This window comes from Pan paniscus, chromosome 21 (genome assembly GCF_029289425.2).
Source record: "Pan paniscus chromosome 21, NHGRI_mPanPan1-v2.0_pri, whole genome shotgun sequence".
NCBI lineage: Eukaryota > Metazoa > Chordata > Mammalia > Primates > Hominidae > Pan > Pan paniscus.
The window spans coordinates 59,793,647-59,811,846 of record NC_073270.2 but is presented as its reverse complement, the minus strand read 5'-3'; the positions used below and the strand labels follow the sequence as shown (position 1 = coordinate 59,811,846).

The 18,200-nt window shown below is 41.3% G+C and overlaps 1 protein-coding gene across 1 annotated transcript in view; it reads left to right on the top strand.

Annotated features, from left to right (window-relative positions):
- Positions 1-659: 659 nt before the first annotated feature.
- BCAS1 (brain enriched myelin associated protein 1) overlaps positions 660-18,200 on the top strand; it is a 115,392-nt gene continuing 97,851 nt past the window's right edge. The window contains exons 1-2 of the mRNA XM_055104755.1: positions 660-746; positions 1,241-1,310. Of these exons, the coding sequence (XP_054960730.1) occupies positions 675-746; positions 1,241-1,310 (142 nt within the window). The 5' untranslated portion in view covers positions 660-674. The remainder of the gene's footprint in view (positions 747-1,240; positions 1,311-18,200) is intronic.

Here is an 18,200-nt window from a genome sequence, read left to right as displayed (position 1 = left end):
CTGTGACTTTAGCTAAAAGAGAAAAAAATGCTATCTACACTGAATACACTTTTCATGATGATAAATATTTTCCCCTAGCAATGAAATGCAACTGAAAATTATGACTGCATTTAACTTTAATTCTGTTGAATATATGAGTCCAAAATCTCCTTTCTATTCCCCAAAATAAATATAAGCAATGATATAGTTTAGTTGTGTCTCTACGTAAAATCTTATCTTGAATTGTAATCCTCATAATCCCCACGTCAAGGATGGGACCAGGTGGAGGTAATTGGATCATGGGGGCAGGTTCCTCCACGCTGTTCTCGTGATACTGAGTGAGTCTCGCGAGATCTGATGGTTTTATAAGCATCTGGCATTTCCCCAGCTCGCACTCATTCTCCTGGTGTCCTGTGAAGAGGTGTCTTCTGCCACGATTGTAAGTTTCCTGCGGTCTCCCCAGCCATGCGGAACCATGAGTCAATTCAACCTCTTTTCTTTATAAATTACCCAGTCTCGGGTATTTCTTCATAGCAGTGTGAGAACGGACTAATACAAGCAATTTGTTCTGATCTCAGCTGATGATAATACAGCCATGGGCGGCTTGTCAGGCCTCTGCACCTTAGTAGCACATGTAGCTTCGTTTGGTTTTGATTTCTTTCTCTCTTCCTCTCTTTCTCTCCATTATAGGAGCAATGGGTAACCAAATGAGTGTTCCCCAAAGAGTTGAAGACCAAGAGAATGAACCAGAAGCAGAGACTTACAAGGTAGTGTAGTAACCATTACAGGGGCATCAGCAGGAAAAAAAAAAAAAAAAAAGAAGAACTTCCTGTATTTGACAAGTGTGTTGACTGAAGTCCTGGCTGCTGATTGATTGTGTCTGTGTGTGCAAGACAGTGGAGCGAGGATAACCTAAAAGGTGTCAGAATCAGCATATTAAATTCGTGCTCCAGCCCTGACTTGACAAATGCCCATTTGAGCCTGGGGTCCCCTCCGTGCGACGGGTCAGAGCTTCCTGTGAGTGTGGGGTCCCCTGAGCTGAGGCACCATGGTGTGCTCTCATAATAACTGGAGTCCACTCTTGGAGTGAGTTATTTTGGTTCTCCAAGGCATGATAGAAAACTGGGGAGTTTCTAGAAACACAGCCTTTAAGTTAAGTTTAATTACTTGTGAGACACCCTTGTATCTTCGAGGTTCTTCCTTGAGTTCTTCTGATTTTCCCCCGAAGATTTGTCTCACAATGCCACGTGCTCTGTTTCAGGACAACGCGTCTGCTCTGAACGGGGTTCCAGTGGTGGTGTCGACCCACACAGTTCAGCACTTAGAGGAAGGTCAGTGCCACTCTGGGAAGGGCATCTACCCTCTCGTGGGGAAGGGGGGTCTGCAGATGCTGTTTATGGTGAAAAAAAAAAAAAAATGAAAGGGTCGAAGCCGCAGGCTCACTTTGAAAATACTTGGCGTTTGTTCCTTGGGCTACCATGCCCTGGTGGCTTAAGCAACAGAAATGTATTGTCTCACAGTGCTGAAGGCCAAAAGTTCAAAATAAAGTTGTCAGCAGAATTGGTTCCTTCTGTGGGTCATCAGGGAGAATGTGTTCCACGCCCCTCTCATTGGCTTGTAGATGGCCATCTCCTCCCTGCATCTTCATGTCATCTTCCCTCTATGCATGTCTAAATTTCCCCTTCATCATATGGAAGCAGTCATGTTGGATTAGGGCCCACCCTAATAACCTCATCTTAACTTGATCATCTGCAAAGATCCTGTTTCCAAATAAGGTCACATTCACAGGGGGTTAGGACTTCAGCATCTTTGGGGGCAATATGATTCAGCCATAACAACAGATCTCTTCTGAGTGTGTGTGACAGCTGGAGGAGACTGAGGAGTTACAGCAGATAAGATAAAAGCAATAGAGTGAAAACATGAAGCTTGGCAGACCTAGGTTGCAATCTCTGCCCTGCAGATTACTGGCTGTGTGACCTGGAACAAGGCATCTGCTTTTCTCAGCCTCAGTTTTCTCATCTGTAAAATGGGGATAAAAGTACCTACCTCACAGAATTGCTATCAGGATTAAAGGAGATTGTTTATTAAACATTTAACATAGTCTCCAGCGATATTTCATATATTCCTTTTCCCCAAATGTGCACAGCCTCTGCCATTATCAGCACTTAGGAATTCCTCAGAAACTGATAAATTATAAAAGACAACAGAATTGTGTCCACATGAGGGCAGTGTTAAAACTGAGGCATATACTTACCTATTTGACTTTATCCTGGAGTATAAGACTGTATATTCAATGCTTCCAGGGTGGTCAGGCTCTACTATGTGACGGATACATATAAATTATATAAGAAGAGGTAGTATAGCCCAGTAGTTGAGGGTAAGAATTCTGCAATCAGATTGCTAGCTTTGCCACGTACTAGCTGTGTGACCTTGAGCAAGTTACATAACCTCTCTGAACCTCTGGCTCCTCATCTGTACAGTGGGAATAATGACAGTACTTATAGCATAAGCATCTGATATAATGAAAGCACATATTACAGTGCCTGACAGATAATAAGTGCTCCTATCATTATCATATTATGGTTATGGTTGTTTTCTTTCACATGTAAGATTCTGGGCTTCAGTTTCCTTTCCTGAGTAATGAAGGAGGTATATTATAGCATTGGTTCCAAAGCTTTTAGAATTTCCTAGGGAATGTATTGAAAATTCCATGCCCTAGTCTCATCCCATAGCTGCTATTCAGAATACCCTAAAGTTGGGGATTGAGAACCTGAACTACTGGGGGCTCTGTAGAAGGTTCTTTTAAAAAAAAATCATAGCTTTAGGGTACAAGTGGTTTTTGGTTACATGGATGTGATTATATAGTGGCAAAGTCTGGGCTTTTAATGTACCTGTCACCTGAGTAGTATACATTGTACCCAATAAGTAACTTTCACCCTCATTCCACTCCCACCCTCCCTTCTTTGGAGTCTCCAATATCCATTATGCTACCCTACGCCCCTGTATACACATGGCTTAGCTCCCACTTTCAAGTGAGAACATGCAGTATTTGGTTTCTGTCCTTAAGTTGCTTCACTTAGGATAATGGCCTCCAGTTCCATCCAAGTTGCGCAAAAGACATTATTTTGTTATTTTTATGGTTGAGTAGTATTCCATGGTGTGTGTGTGTGTGTGTGTGTATGTGTATATATATATTCAACACATCCACCACCATACGTAGCTACTTTTTTGTTTTTGTTGTAGGGTGTGGTGAGGACCCTTACAATCTACTCTTAGCAAATTTCAAGTAAGCAAAACAGTATTATTAACTTATATTTACCATGCAACTTATTCATCTTATGAGTGAAAGTATGTACCCTTTGATCAAAATTTTCCCTGGACCTTAGCCCCTGATAATCACCATTTTACTCTCTGCTTCTATGAATTCAACTTTATTAGATTCCACATAAAAGTGAGATCATATAGTATTTGTCTTTCTGTGTCTAGCTTATTTCACTTATCCTAAAGTCTTCCAGGTTCATCCATGTTGTTGCAAATGCCAATATTTCCTTCTTTTGTATGATTAACTATTCTGTTGTGTGTGTGTATTTACACACATGTATATGTATATGTGTGTGTCCATATATATATTTCCTTTTTCCATTCATGCACTGATGGACACATAGGTCATTCCCATATCTTGGCTATTGTGAATAATGCTGTAATGAACTTGGGGCCACAGCTACCACTTTGAGACCCTTCTTGCATTTTTTTAGATATATACCCAGAAGTGGATTGCTGAATCATATGGTAGTTGATATGGTTTCGCTCTGTGTCCCCACCCAAATCTCATTTTTAATTGTACTTCCATAATTCCCATGTGTTGTGGGAGGGACCCAATGGGAGATAATTTGAATCATGGGGGCAGTTTCCCCCATACTGATTTCATGGTAGTGAATAAGTCTCATGAGATCTGATGGTTTTATCAGGGGTTTCCACTTTTGCATCTTCCTCATTTTCTCTTGCCACCACCATGTAAGAAGTGCCTTTTACCTCCCGCCATGATTCTGAGGCCTCCACAGCCATGCGGATCTGTAAGTCCAGTTCAACCTCTTTTTCTTCCTAGTCTTGGATATGTCTTTATCAGCAGTGTGAAAAACAGACTAATATAGTAGTTTTATTTTTTAACTTTCTTAGGAACTTCCATACTATTTCCCATAATAACTATGCCAGTTTACATTCTCATTTTGTCCCAATTTTTAATCGGGTTGTTTGTTTTCAATTATCCTCTTATGTTTAATATGGAGTGCAAGGGCAAGGAATGAATAGGGAAAAATCGTTAGGATTGAGAAAGCCTCTTCTCTACCCTTCTCTCCATCCTCCGTCTCACTTTCTCTTTTCTTTCCTCTCTCACCTGTAATATATTTATGTTTTTTATATATGTATGCATGTGTGTTAACACATATGAGATATACATACGCATAGGTATATCTCATATATATCTCATATATGTGTACATCTCACATACATATATGCATATATCTCACATACATGTATGCACATATTTGAGATATACATATATATGCATATTTCATATATATGTATGTATATTACAAAGATGTTCCCAAAAGGAGGGAAATAGGTTTCTCTTGAAACGTAGGACAACAGTCTGAGACAGCAGTTGCCGTGTGAACACCTGCACATGACGAGGGAAAAGAAACACATTTCCGAGTCATTGGTTATTTGTACCTCGCCCTCACACCTGGCCGTCTTGCTGTCAACATCCTCAGCTACTGTTGGAGAGTTTGTAAAGAGTCCCAGTTAATCCCAAGGTAGCAATTTTGCCTGTTATTCATTGACATCTTCAACCTGTGCAACTTGCTTTAGAGTGATTACCCCTTTTAAGCTTATTGTTGTCCTCATGCTGTTTTCCTAAGGTTATTAGCTAAGTTATAATTTTCAGTGCAGTTTTAAGGGGTATAAAAGTGAAATTCTGGGTGACCCTTTTTTGTCCTTCAGAGAGAATTATTTGACCATGTCTTTTGATGCACATTTCTATTGATCTCTGTTGGCGTATACATATATGTATAGAGGTATAGAAAAGTCATTGGAAAAATATGTAAATAGAAATCTAGTTGACTGTTTGGTTTCTTTTTATCTATACTTTTCCTACTTACAAAAATTACAATTAAAACAATTCATTGGTGATACGGTTTGGCTGTGTCCCCACCCAAATCTCATCTTGAACTGTAGCTCCCATAATCCCCACGTGTCATGGGAGGGACCCAGTAGGAAGTAATTGAATCACAGGGACATGTTTTTCCCATGCTGTTCTCATGATAGTGAATAAGTCTCACGAGATTTGATGGTTTTATAAAAGGGAGTTCCACTGCATATGCTCTCTTGCCTGCTGCCATGTAAGACATCCCTTTGCTCTTCCTTCGTCATCTGCCATGATTGTGAGGTCTCCCCAGCCATGTGGAGCTGTGAGTCCATTAAACCTCTTTCCTTTATAAATTACCCAGTCTCAGGTATGTCTTTATTAGTAGCCTGAGAACAGACTAATACCATTGGCATCCAATAATATTTCCTATGAAGGCTTATTTAGAAGCAGCAATGGTACCGTGGCTAAGCAAACAGCCAAAGAGGCTGGAATGCTACATTGAATCATGGCTCCAATATGTGAGCTTGGGCAGGTTTCCGAGCTTCTTTGTTCTGTCATCTGTAAAATGGAAATTATAATAATGATAGGACCAAAGCTTCTAAGTTATTGTACGGTTTAAATAAGTTGATACTCCTAAAACTCTCAGAACAGTGTCTGGCATGTGGTAAACACATAAGGAAAGTTATTCTGTCTTGGATTTAATGTCAATTGACATAAAGACTGCCATTGCTATTTGAAGTTAACTGTATTATTTCTGCCTAACATATCTTTTGGAATTTTAAAATCAAAAGTTAAAACTAGTCTTTCCTACATCCCTTATGCCTTGTAAGTCTTTTATTTGTCTTTCGATACAATGTGAGAGATATCAATCAGGGAAAATACCTCTTTTAAACTAAAACATGAAATTACATTCTGTATCCTCCTAGAAAGAAATGTATCATGTAGAGTGCTTTTTCTTAGTAAGAGCAAACCACCATGGGAATTTGATATCAAACAAACATTAAGTAATACAATCCATGTGGATTGGAGATCTTTCTCAAAAGTTTGGTATTATTATTCATCTTAAGTAACAATATATTAAAAAATCAAAATGTCTCAGTTTTTGCTTATGTTATATTTCTAGCTTAACTCACCAATTTTAGATGTTATTTGAGTGTCCCGTTTTGGAGTAGGTTGCTAATGATGTTAAAGCAACATACCATGTGATTTACCTGCAATGCCACTAAGACAAACACATTTGCTTGCAAACTTTGGGTGAGAGGTTTATGTGCTTGTTCTGCCAAAATGCAATTGTTTAAATTAGTATCCTCAATTTGTCTCCATCCTTTTCAAATAGTTGTTTTATTTGAACCCAAAAATATCTTGAGAATTATTTCTATTAGAGCAAAATATCTATCATTAGAAGAATGGATAATCCAATTAGGGTATATCCATACAATGGTCTCGTAATATGTTTGTGCTGCTATAACAAAATGCCATAGACTGGGTAATTTATAAAAAGTAGAAATTTTTTTCTCTTAGTTCTAGAGGCTGGGAAGTCCAAAATCAAAGCACCAGCAGGTTCACTGTCTGGTGAGGGCCCTGTTCTCTACTTCCAAGATGGCGCCTTGCTGTGCCCACCAGAGGGGAGGAATGCTGTGTCCTCATACGGCAGACATGACAGAAGGGCAGGAAAGGGACTAACTAGTTCCCTCAAGTCCATTTATAAAGTCTATAATTCTTTGCCCTCTAAACTCAATCACCTCCTTAAGGCCTCACCTCTTAATATGATCACATGGTAATTAAGTTTCAACATATGAATTTTGGGGGACACATTCAGGCTATAGCAGATGGTATACTCCTTAGCAATAAATAAGAAGGAACTACTGATCAATGCAACAGCATGGATGAATCTCAACATTATTATACTAAGAAAAAGAAGCCAGACACAAAAGGCAACATACTACATGATTCCCCTTATATAAAATTCTAGAAAGGGCACAAATGTAGTGACAGAAAGTAGATCAGTGGTTGCTAGGGGCTGGGGCTGGTTGAGACACTCACTGCAGAGGGGCATCGAGAAACTTTGCAATGATGGAGAAGCTTTATACCTTCATCATGGTGGAGGCTACATGACTGCATATTTTGTCAAAATGCACTGAATTGTGCTATTAAAGTTGGTGGATTTTATTGTATGTAAATTATACTTCAATCAGATAAATCTGATTTTTGTAAATGCTGTTAAGGTACAATGAAGTTTTTTAAAAATCAGCATAGTTGGCCGGGTGCAGTGGCTCACGCGTGTAATCCCAGCACTTTGGGAGGCCGAGACAGGTGGATCACCTGAGGTTGGGAGTTTGAGACCAGCCTGGCCAACGTGGTGAAACCCCGTCTCTACTAAAAATCCAAAATTAGCTGGGCATGGTGACACACGTCTGTAATCCCAGCTACTCGGGAGGTTGAGGAAGGAGAATCTCTTGAACCCAAGGAGGCAGAGGTTGCAGTGAGCCAAGATCGTGCCACAGCACTCCAGCCTAGGAGACAGAGAGAGACCTCATCTCAACAACAACAACAACAACAACAACAAACAAAAAAAAAAAAACCAGCATAGTCAAAAGCAGCTCACATCAACTAAAGAAAAAAAGTAAATTCAATAAAGATTGGGGGGAAAGATCATTTGCTATGTTAGAAGGGTGTCTTCTGCTCAACCAGTTCTTTTGATTCCTCTGAATTCATCACTGGGGGCAGGAGGAGTCTGCACAAAAGAAAGTAATGTGATGGGGAGGTGTTTTGTGAAGAGATGACATCTCTTAGCTATTTTGTCAGCCCATTCCTCCCATATACTGCCCAAGAGAGGGAGACCTCAGGAGACTGTCATCTGGTACCTCTTCACCTCCCCGCAATACATGTGGTATGTTAATTTATTGCATCTCATTGAATCAGACAACTTCAAGTAGGACCACACTTCACAGTTGAGCACATCACCCTCCTGTTGCGTACAGAGATCCCCTGTTTTGTTCACATGCAAACTTTGGTGGATTGTGAAGGAGAAACGCAATCTCCCATGGCTCAGAGATCAGGCAGTTAGAAAGGACAGAACATTTAGTCCCACACACCACTGTCAGGCCACACAAAATTAATCATCCTAGAAAGAGAATATGCTGTTCTGTTTAGTGAAACATTACCACGGAGGTGCCACAACCCCTATTAATATGCAACAATCACTTTCCCACCAATAAGAAAGGAGAATGACGGCTGCTCCTTACCTTTTTCACTCAAAAGCTAAAAAGAGAAGAGAAAGCCTAAGCCTAGAGATTCTGGGAAGGAAATACCTAAAAAGGCTCTTTACCACCTTGAGAATATAGTTGTTTTCTAGTTTGTTTCTTTGCAAAAGACCCACCTAAAGAGATAGATGGCCAGTATTAGCATAAAACCAAGCTCTGTGAGAGTGCAGCTAATGCTGATGTGATTTAATTAACATTTGTTCTTCAATAACAAAAACATAGTTTTAAAAGGCACATATGTTCTCAAGGGGGACCCCAGAGTCATCTTACTCAAGCAGAGCTGAGGTGTTGGGGAGGGACGCAAGGGGAGGCAGAGCATGGACGGCCAGGGCAAAGAAGGCAGGTGGGCAAGTGGGGATGACACGCTGGCCTCACAGGTGACATCCAGGACTAGACGAGGTAGTGCATTAAGAGCTAAGCACATCCCATTCATGAAATTGTAATATCACTGACGTGTATCTGTGTATGTACTGTATCTGTGCTCTATACATAAAAAGAATGAGTTTTGTTCATCCTCCCCCACAGAACCAATTTTCACCCCCTTGGGATTAATACCATCCCCACTGAGAGTGCATACACTAGGGAGTGCAACTTACTTATGCAATTTCTTCATGTATGAGACCACAGAGTATCATAGCTAAGAGTCCAGCACACGGCACGGTGCCCTTCCTCCCATCAAATGCTCACGTCTAATCTTCAGCACCTATGAGTATGTGACCTTACATGGCAAAAGGACTTGGCAGATGTGACTAAGGAATGTGAGATGATGATATTATCCTGGATTATCCAGGTGGACCCAGTGTGATCACAGGGTCTTCATGAGAGGGAGGCAGAAGGGTTGGAGTAGGAAAAGGTGTGATTATGGGAGCAGATGTCACAAAGAGAGAGAGAGACTTAAAGATGCTACACTGCTGGCCTGGAAGCTGGAGGATGGAGCCACAAGCCAAGGAATGTAGGTGACCTCTGGATACTAGAGAAGAGAAGGAAAGAGATTCTCCCCTACAGCTTCTAGAAGCTGACCCATTTTTGACCTACAGGCTTCAGAACTGTAATATATTTGTGCTGGGGCATTTAGGGTAATTCATTACAGCAATCGGAAATGGAACCATATCCTCTCAAGCATTGGACTCTAACAGACCCAAGCATAGGTTTTGGCTCTGCCACTCACTAGCTGTACAACCTTGGCAAGGAAGTTTATTCTGAGTCTCATCTGTAAAATTGGAATAATAGTATGAACTTTGTAGGGGAGCTCTAAAAACAGCAGCTGGCACAAGATAAAAGTGCTGAAATAAAGGAGTCCGGGCAAAACTAAAAGTAGAGGCTATTGGGATGGGTGCAGTGGCTCACGCCTAAAATCCCAGCACCCTGGGAGGCTGAGGTGGGAGGATTGCTTGAGTCCAGGAGTTTGAGTTCAGCCTGGGCAACATAGAGACCCCATCTCTATTTAAAAAAAAAAAAAAAAAAGTAGAGGCTATTTTCATACTTATTCTTTACCATTGGCTTTCCCTGACATATCACCTGACCAGATTTTCCCACCTGCATATTATTTATGCCTAAAACTTCATAGATCTTTGGAGAAATAAAAATGCCTGATTTTTGCCCTTCTTTGATTCCTTTCTAGCAAATTTATGACATTAGTTCTCAGGCCTCACTGCTAACGTATGGCAGAGACTAAGACATGCCTTCCCTGCCAGGACACGTCATTTTCCAGAAACAGAAGGAATGTTTGACCTGGATAAAAGGTTTCTAAAATTAGTATTTTCCTTTTTTGCTCCTAGTCATTGTTCCTAAAAAGAATAGACTAATTTTGCTTTTCTTAAAAAAAAGATGTAAGTGGAATCATTTTATTGGATTGAAAATTCTAACTTGAGAAAAGTGCTCCTGCCAATAACATAATGAGTGAGAAGAGTAGCATTTGCCAATATCAATGCCTAGTCAAAGTGGAATGGGAGACCTGATGCCAAAAAGCATAGCTCCCTGATGTAGTAAAAAATATAGGCAACAGCACTTGTCTGGAAGGGAGCAAATACGTGTGTTCTCCTAGTGTCCACTATTTCCCTCCAATTGGTGTTATTTTTTATCTGTTTCCAAACTCAAGTAAAAGTCCCTGAGAGCAGGACACTTGCCATCCTTTCTTATTATGAGGGTCCCAGAGCTCAGCACAAGGCCTGAGATACACTAAAGACTTAGAAATGGTTGATGAATGAACAGTGGCATATTAAGCCAGTGGTAGCAGAGGAACAAAATAATAAGGCCGAAGGGCAAGTTCCCAGACTCTGCTGCACTCAGCTTCGAGGAATGCAACCCTGGCTAAGTAAATAGCACTTTTAATTTGAGCAAGAAGTCTGGAGGTGGCAGTTCTAAATTTGGTACAGCAGTCTGACAGCCTCATCAAAACACCAAGTACATGAGCCAATTGTGTCACTCCTGCTCACAAGATGGCTGTCACAGAACCAAACATCACATCTCTACATCATGGGATCCAAAAGCAGGAGAGGAAAGGCCAAACTTTGCCACCATTTTTTTTTTCTCCTTGTATTATGCGAGGAAGGAGGATCCTTTCCCGAAGCCTCTGCCACCATGTAGGCATCCTCTTATTGGCCAGAGCTACATCACATGGCCCATACCAGCTGCATGGGATACTGGGAATCAAGCATCTCTTTGAGATGCAAGCGAATAATAATAATACATGGTTGGGGCTGGAGACGATTGGCCATTGGGCAGGCCACAAGCAGTGTCTGCCAGAGGTGATTCCAAAGAATTATTAGAATTGAGCAAAGGAAAGTAGTTCATATCCTCACTCTGGCCTTTCAAAAGACATTAAGGAGATCTAACTCACATCCTAAACACCACTTTTCTCTCTCCTCACATTGCTATATGTCTCTCACTCAAGAGTCTCCCTATCCTCAACTCTCCACCTTGAAACTCTGTTTGACACCCCATCCTCGTGAGGTAGGGGAATAGGGTCTGGAGGCAGGGAAGCTAAGGACTTCCTAGAACTAAATCAAGCAGAAAACCCACAACTTTCTATGCTCAACTATGGATGTAACTGCACTTCAGCTATGGCAGGAAATATCCTCTTCATTTGCATAGGGGGTACACCAAGTAAATAACTGTGTAACTTCACTTCATCCTCTTCATTTACATAGGGCATACACCAAGTAACCAATGGGAAACCACTAGAGGGTATTTAAACCCCAGAAATTTCTGTAACCAGCACTCTTGAGCCACTTGCTCAAACCTGCTCCCGCTCTGTGGAGTGTACTTTCATTTCTATAAATCTGTGCTTTCATTGCTTTGTTTGTGCATTTTGTCCAATTTTTTTGTTCAAAACACCAAGAACCTGGACGACTCTCCACTGATAACACTCACAGGCACTCTCCTTTCTTCTTTCCCTCCATTGCACTGTATCACCACTCAGTCTAAAGTAATAACAGAGAGTTCTGAACACTGGCTCTCCCATATGGCCCAATAGCTCCTTGTGCCTCTGTCTTCCTTGGGAGTGAGCAAGAGCCCTGGGGAAATCTCATCCTTCTCAAACTCAGTGCTTTTTCTCACCAAAAAGTCTAGTGGAGAATTCCTGTTAGATAAAATTATCTTCCCTATTGCATTATTGTGGTTGATAGTCTCCAAAGATGCACACACACAACCCACCACCCAATAACCCATGCTTCCTGGTATTCACACCCCTGTGTAGTCCCCTCTGGGCTGGTCCTATATAACCAACAGTATGTAGTAGAAGGGATGACACAGGACTTTCAAGAAGCCTTTTAAGAAGACTTGGAGCTTCTGCCTTGTCTCTTGCAACACTAGCTCTGAGAAAGGCTAGACACAATATCAGAAGTTCTACCCTGAGATTGCCATGCTGTGAGAGAGCCCAAGCTAGTCACATGAAGAAGCCATGAGGCAAGAGATAGGTGCCCAGCCAGTTCCCAAATATTCCAGCCATCCCAGTCCAGGAACCAGACCTGTGAGTAAAGAAAACATCATGGGCATTTCAGCTAATAGATGCCGTATGAGGAAGGACCATAGGAACCAGCCCATAGCCAGAACTAAAGCTCCAGACATATGTCCCTGTGTGAGCCGTCTCAGCCATCTTCATCCTTTCAAGGCACCCCACCTGTGGCTCCAGACATCATAGAGCAGAAATAAGCTGATCCTATCCTCTCTGCCTGAATTCTTTTTTTTTTTTTTTTTTTTTTTGAGACAGAGTCTCACTCTGTCACCCAGGCTGGAGTGCAGTGGCACGATCTTGGCTTGCTGCAACCTCCACCTCCCGGTTCAAGTGTTTCTCCTGCCTCAGCCTCTTGAATAGCTGGGATTACAGGCACGTGCCACCATGCCTGGCTAATTTTTGTATTTTTAGTAGAGACAGGTTTTCACCATGTTGACCAGGCTGGTCTGGAACTCCTTGACTTCAGGTGATCTGCCCACCTCAACCTCCCAAAGTGCTGGAATTACAGGTGTGAGCCACTGCACCTGGCATCTGCCTGAATTCTTTTTTTTGTTTGTTTGTTTTTTGAGATGGTGTCTCGCACTGTCCACAGGGCTGGAGTGCAGTGGCATGATCTTGGCCTACTGCAACCTCCGCCTTCCAGCTTCAAGTGATTCTCCTGCCTCAGCCTCCCAAGTAGCTGGGATTACAGGTGCCCACCACCACGCCCAGCTAATTTTCTGTATTTTTAGTAGAGACGGGGTTCCACTATGTCGGGCAGGCTGGTCTCAAACTCCTGACCTCGTGATCCACCCACCTTGGCTTCCCAAAGTGCTGGGATTACAGGCATGAGCCACCGCACCCGGCCCTGAATTCTTAATGCATGGAATCATGACCTAATAAAATGGTGGTTAAGTCAATCATTTTGGGGATGCTTGTTACACAGCTATAGATCACTGAAATAACTATTAGTATGCATTTTAATTCTTTGTATTTTATTTTTACATGCATATATACTTACATAAATACCAATTAACATATATGAATAAATGCAATCATATTTTCTGTTATTGTTGTTTTGGTGAAACCTGTCTTTTTCTTTTTCTTATTGGCTTCTTCCTCATCTCGCATCTTCCCTACCCCCTCCAAGGACACCCAAGCTAACAACTTAATATTTCTTCTTTCATATTTTTCTCTTTGTTCTATACTTTGTAAAAGACAAATCTGAGACACAATAAAATTTCAAAGAGTGTATCTGAATAGAGGCAATTCATTAATTTGAGAAAAGAAAACCAAAAGGGAATTAGTGTTTTGATGACAAAGCATTACATGCAAGAATTAAGGGAAAATGCAGAAGCATAATATAAAATGTGTTTGATGTGTTACAATTACACAGTTGCCTTATTTGATCATCTCATTGGAAGGTACCCAGTTATATAATTTTAAGTTTCTTGACTGTTTCTAATTGGTTGAGCTCAAGTTCTGTTTTTCTTTAGCATAGGCATTTACAAGAAACAGTTCGAGTTGTTTTGCTTATGTCTGCAAATCAAGCAAGGCTTAGGTCATTTATGTGGTCTAACAGGCTTTGTCCACTCAGGGATTCTTCAGGTCTGGTCTTTATTTTAATTTACTTTAGCCCTATACAGACGTTTCCTAGCACATCCATTAATAGTGTTTTTTTTTAATTGTAATAATCTTCCCCATCTCAACTCCAAATTCAACTGGTATAACTTTAATTCATTTTTTTTAAAGCTACAATGTACTTCAAGGTATAGACATACTATAATTCATTCAGCCATTATGCTAATGTTGGGCATTCAGTTTTTTTCTTATTTTTCTCTGACAATTTTTACCTGGGCGTAAGTTTTTTGTTTTGTTTTGTTTTGTTTTTTTGAGATGAGGTCTTGCTCTGTCACCCAGCTGGAGTGCAATGGCATGATCATCGCTCACTGCAGCCTTGACCTCCAGGGCTCAAGGAATCCTCTTGCCTCAGCCTCCTGTGTAGCTGGGATCACAGGCACACACCACCACACCTGGCTAATTTTTTAGTTTTTTTGTAAAGATGAGGTCTCCCTTTGTTATCCAGGCTGGTCTCAAACTCCTGGGCTCAAGTGACTGTCCCTCCTTGGCCTCCCACATTGCTGGGATTAGAGGCACGAGTCACAGCACTCCTCTGGCATAAGTATTTTTAAACTCGTAATGTTTATCCAATATTAAAAGTTATTTGGAATACACTTAGAAAATTTCTTTTTTTCTTTTTTTTTTTTTTTTTTTTTGAGACAGAGTCTCCTTCCGCTGCCCAAGCTGGAGTGCAGTGGTATGATCTCAGCTCACTGCAACCTCCGCCTCCCGGGTTCAAGTGATTGTCATGCCTCAGCCTCCCTAGTAGCTGAGATTACAGGCGCGTGCCACCGCATCTGGCTAATTTTTGTATTTTTAGTAGAGATGGGGTTGCACTGTGTTGGCCAGGCTGGTCTCAAACTCCTGACCTCAGGTGATCTGCCCACCTTGGCCTCCCAAAGTGCTGGGATTATAGGCATGAGCCACCACGCCCGGCCGGAAAATTTCTTCTTCACATTTTTCAAAAATAAAACATTGGCATTTCTGTTTTAAATTTTTAAGGACTTTTTTGTACTTACCATGACTGATACTCTGGACACAACTACTGTTCCATGACTCATACAATCTGATTTTAACTGTCACGCAACTGCTGTCGAGTAATATGCAACTTTCTCTTTGCCTCTTTGGACGGAGAAGAAAACAAGGCAGCACAGTTGGGCTCCAAAGATAAAAACATTGGCAGGGTTTCAAGGTCACTCATCTCTGTCTTGGAGGATAGACCAAGAGAGATAGGACAGACCAAGAGACAACATGAAAAAAACATGAAAAGAGAAACAGCATTGAGAAATAACAACAGCTGCACTCAGTTCTTTTCCTCAAGGTGCATTTTAACCAGATCTTGAAATAGAATAAACGCACCTACAATTCTAATCCTAGAGTGGACATTTTTTTAAAATCAGCTTTTCATATCCTTTTACCACACCAAAAAGAACTTACCAACAATTTTCATTTAACAAAAATAAAAATAATCAGTGAGACCAAAGAAATGGTAAGGTGCCCTTCAAGTTTCTGGAAGTTTATCAATAAAAGCAGCATACTGTATTAGTGGGTAGGATCCATTATATGCAAAGCATACCCCAAAGAGCAAATGTTTCTGGGAACAAGAACTGAAAAATGTAAGCAGAGCCTGCCTCTTTGTGTGGGTGCAATAGCAGTGCCCAATAGCAGTGACTCGCAGAGTTGTCCCTGGGCCAGCAGCATCACATCACCTGGGTACCAGTTAGATGTGCAGTTTCTGCAGCCGGAGCCCAGACCTCCTGAGTCAGAAACACCCCCTTCCCTGGGGGTGGGGCCCAGCTGTCTGTTCCCACAACCCCTCCCGGGTATTCTTGCACTAGCTCAAGTCTGAGGACCATGTAAGAACTGGCTCAAGGCTCTGAATGAAATGGAGTTTGCAAGGAACTGGAAAGCCTCCTTGTTAATAGGGCTCCCCACAGTTTCAAGGATGGCTGCCCTGGGAAACCCTGAGCCAATAATAAGATATTTCAATAACAGCCTGATTTTAGGACTTTTAAATGAAATTTCCCAATTCAAAAAAATATAAACACTGTGTTGGCCAAACAATCAGCAGACCTCATAGTTGGCAACCTCCAATAGTGTGAGGTTTATTTTTTTCCCTACTTCAAATCCCTCTAAAAAGATGGCTATAAAAAAAATCATTGTCATCGTCATCATCATCATCAAGTTATCGTAGCTTCAAGCAATGAAACATTGAAATCCTGTAACCAATTTCAGCTGAGCTTGCAGATTTGTGGGCTCACCAGGCATCCTGCCCGTCACAATGTGCGTCCCATCTGTGTTTTCCACAGAGAGGGACGGTGGTGGGATGTTACCAGTGGCTGGCCCCCTTTGCAGCTTTATGTCATGTAGTCTTAAGCCAGTAAGTTGGCTATGTGGTTAATTCATGAGTCCTCTTAAAAATGCCTTCTGAGAGTTACATCAACTCCAGGTGATATAAAAAGAAAAGCTGGATTTTCTGAATTTGCCAAGCAGAGGCTCAGACTCTGCAACATGGAGATGTCCCTAAGGCCATGACACTCTCAGCAAGCAGGGCCCACCCAGCCTATCAACCCCTCCATTCAAAGCTGATGCTCATTGGTTAGAACCTGCCTCGCTGCTGGGCCAGCCCCAGGCAAATTGGGAAATAGGTCAAGTGTTCAGTCCACTTTGAATCCCACCTCTCATTTCTAGTTCCCTACTTTCATTTTTTCTTTTCATTATTTCTTCATTTCTTAATGGATGGGGTAGGTGCATACACATAGCAAACATTCTGAGCGATATGCATAATAAGATAAGGCAGAGAAAAAATCCCCACCCTAACTCTGATGGCTCCCCAAGCCCCATCCCAAATTTCCTTCCTTAGAGGTAAATACTCTACAGTTTCTTATATCCAGAGGTATCCCAGGCATGTCTATTTATAAATTCTCTCCTCAACCTCCCGACACCATTTTTTAAAAACAAATGGAAACATACTGTATGTGCTGTTGGGCACAGCTTTTTTTTTTCCTTACTAAAATTCCTTGGGGAATTTTAATGCCTGTGGAATATTTCATTGTAGGGACATATGATTATTTATTTTTTTAAAACTTTTATCTAGGTTCAGAGTACATGTGCAGGTTTGTTATAAGGTAAACTCACGTCATGGGGGTTTGTTGTACAGATTATTATTTCACCCAGGTACTAAGCCTAGTACCCACTAGTTATTTTTTCTGATTGACTTCCTCCTCTCACCCTCAAGTAGGCTCAGTGTCTGTCATTCCCCTCTTTGTGTCCCTGTGTCCTCAAGGACATATGATAATTTATTTAACCAGGTTTCTACTAGTAAGTGTTTAGGTCATTTCCAGTTTTTTGCCACAACTACAGTAGTCCAGCAAATAGTTCCATACATAAGCCTTTGTACCCCTATGCAATTTTATTTCTAGGATAACATTTTAGAAGTGGAAGTTAGACTTACAGTGTTTGTGAAATTTTAAGTATTAATAGATATTACTGAGCTATTTCCAAAGAAGTGGCCAAATTACACTCCCACCGACGATCTATATGGCTGTTTTTTTTTTGGTTTTTTTTGTTTTTTTTTTGGTGAGACAGAGTCTCACTCTGTTGCCCAGGTTAGAGTGCAGTGGCACAATCTCGGCTCACTGCAACCTCTGCCTCCCAGGTTCAAATGATTCTCCTGCCACCGCCTCCCAAGTAGCTGGGATTACAGGCGCCCGCCACTACGCCCAGCTATTTTTTGGTGTTTTGTTTTGTTTTTTAGTAGAGACAGTGTTTCACCATGTTGGCCAGGCTGGTCTTGAACTCCTGACCTCATGATTTGCCCACCTCGGCCTCCCAAAGTGCTGGGATTACAGGCGTTAAGCCACCGTACCCAGCCACAGCTGCTCTTTTTTTATACGCTTTCCACTGGGGTCATCAATTGTCTCCTTTTTAACCAATTTGGCAAGGGAAAGCCAAGTGTCATAATTTTATTGTGCTTTTATTTTACTATTTATGAGGCCAAACATCTTTTCTTCTGCTTAAAAGCTGGCTGCATGTCTTTTCCTGTGAACTCTTCACTCCTATTTGTTGTCTATTTCCTACCCCCACCCCTTGGTGCTGTGTTGCTGTTTATTTATCTAATTCTTCTTTTTACAAATTGAGGTACAATTCACCTACCATAAAATTCACCTTTTAGAGTGACAATTCCGTGATTTTAAGGATATTTGCACCGTGTGTGCAACCGTTCCACATCTAATTCCAGAACATCGTCATTACTCCAAAA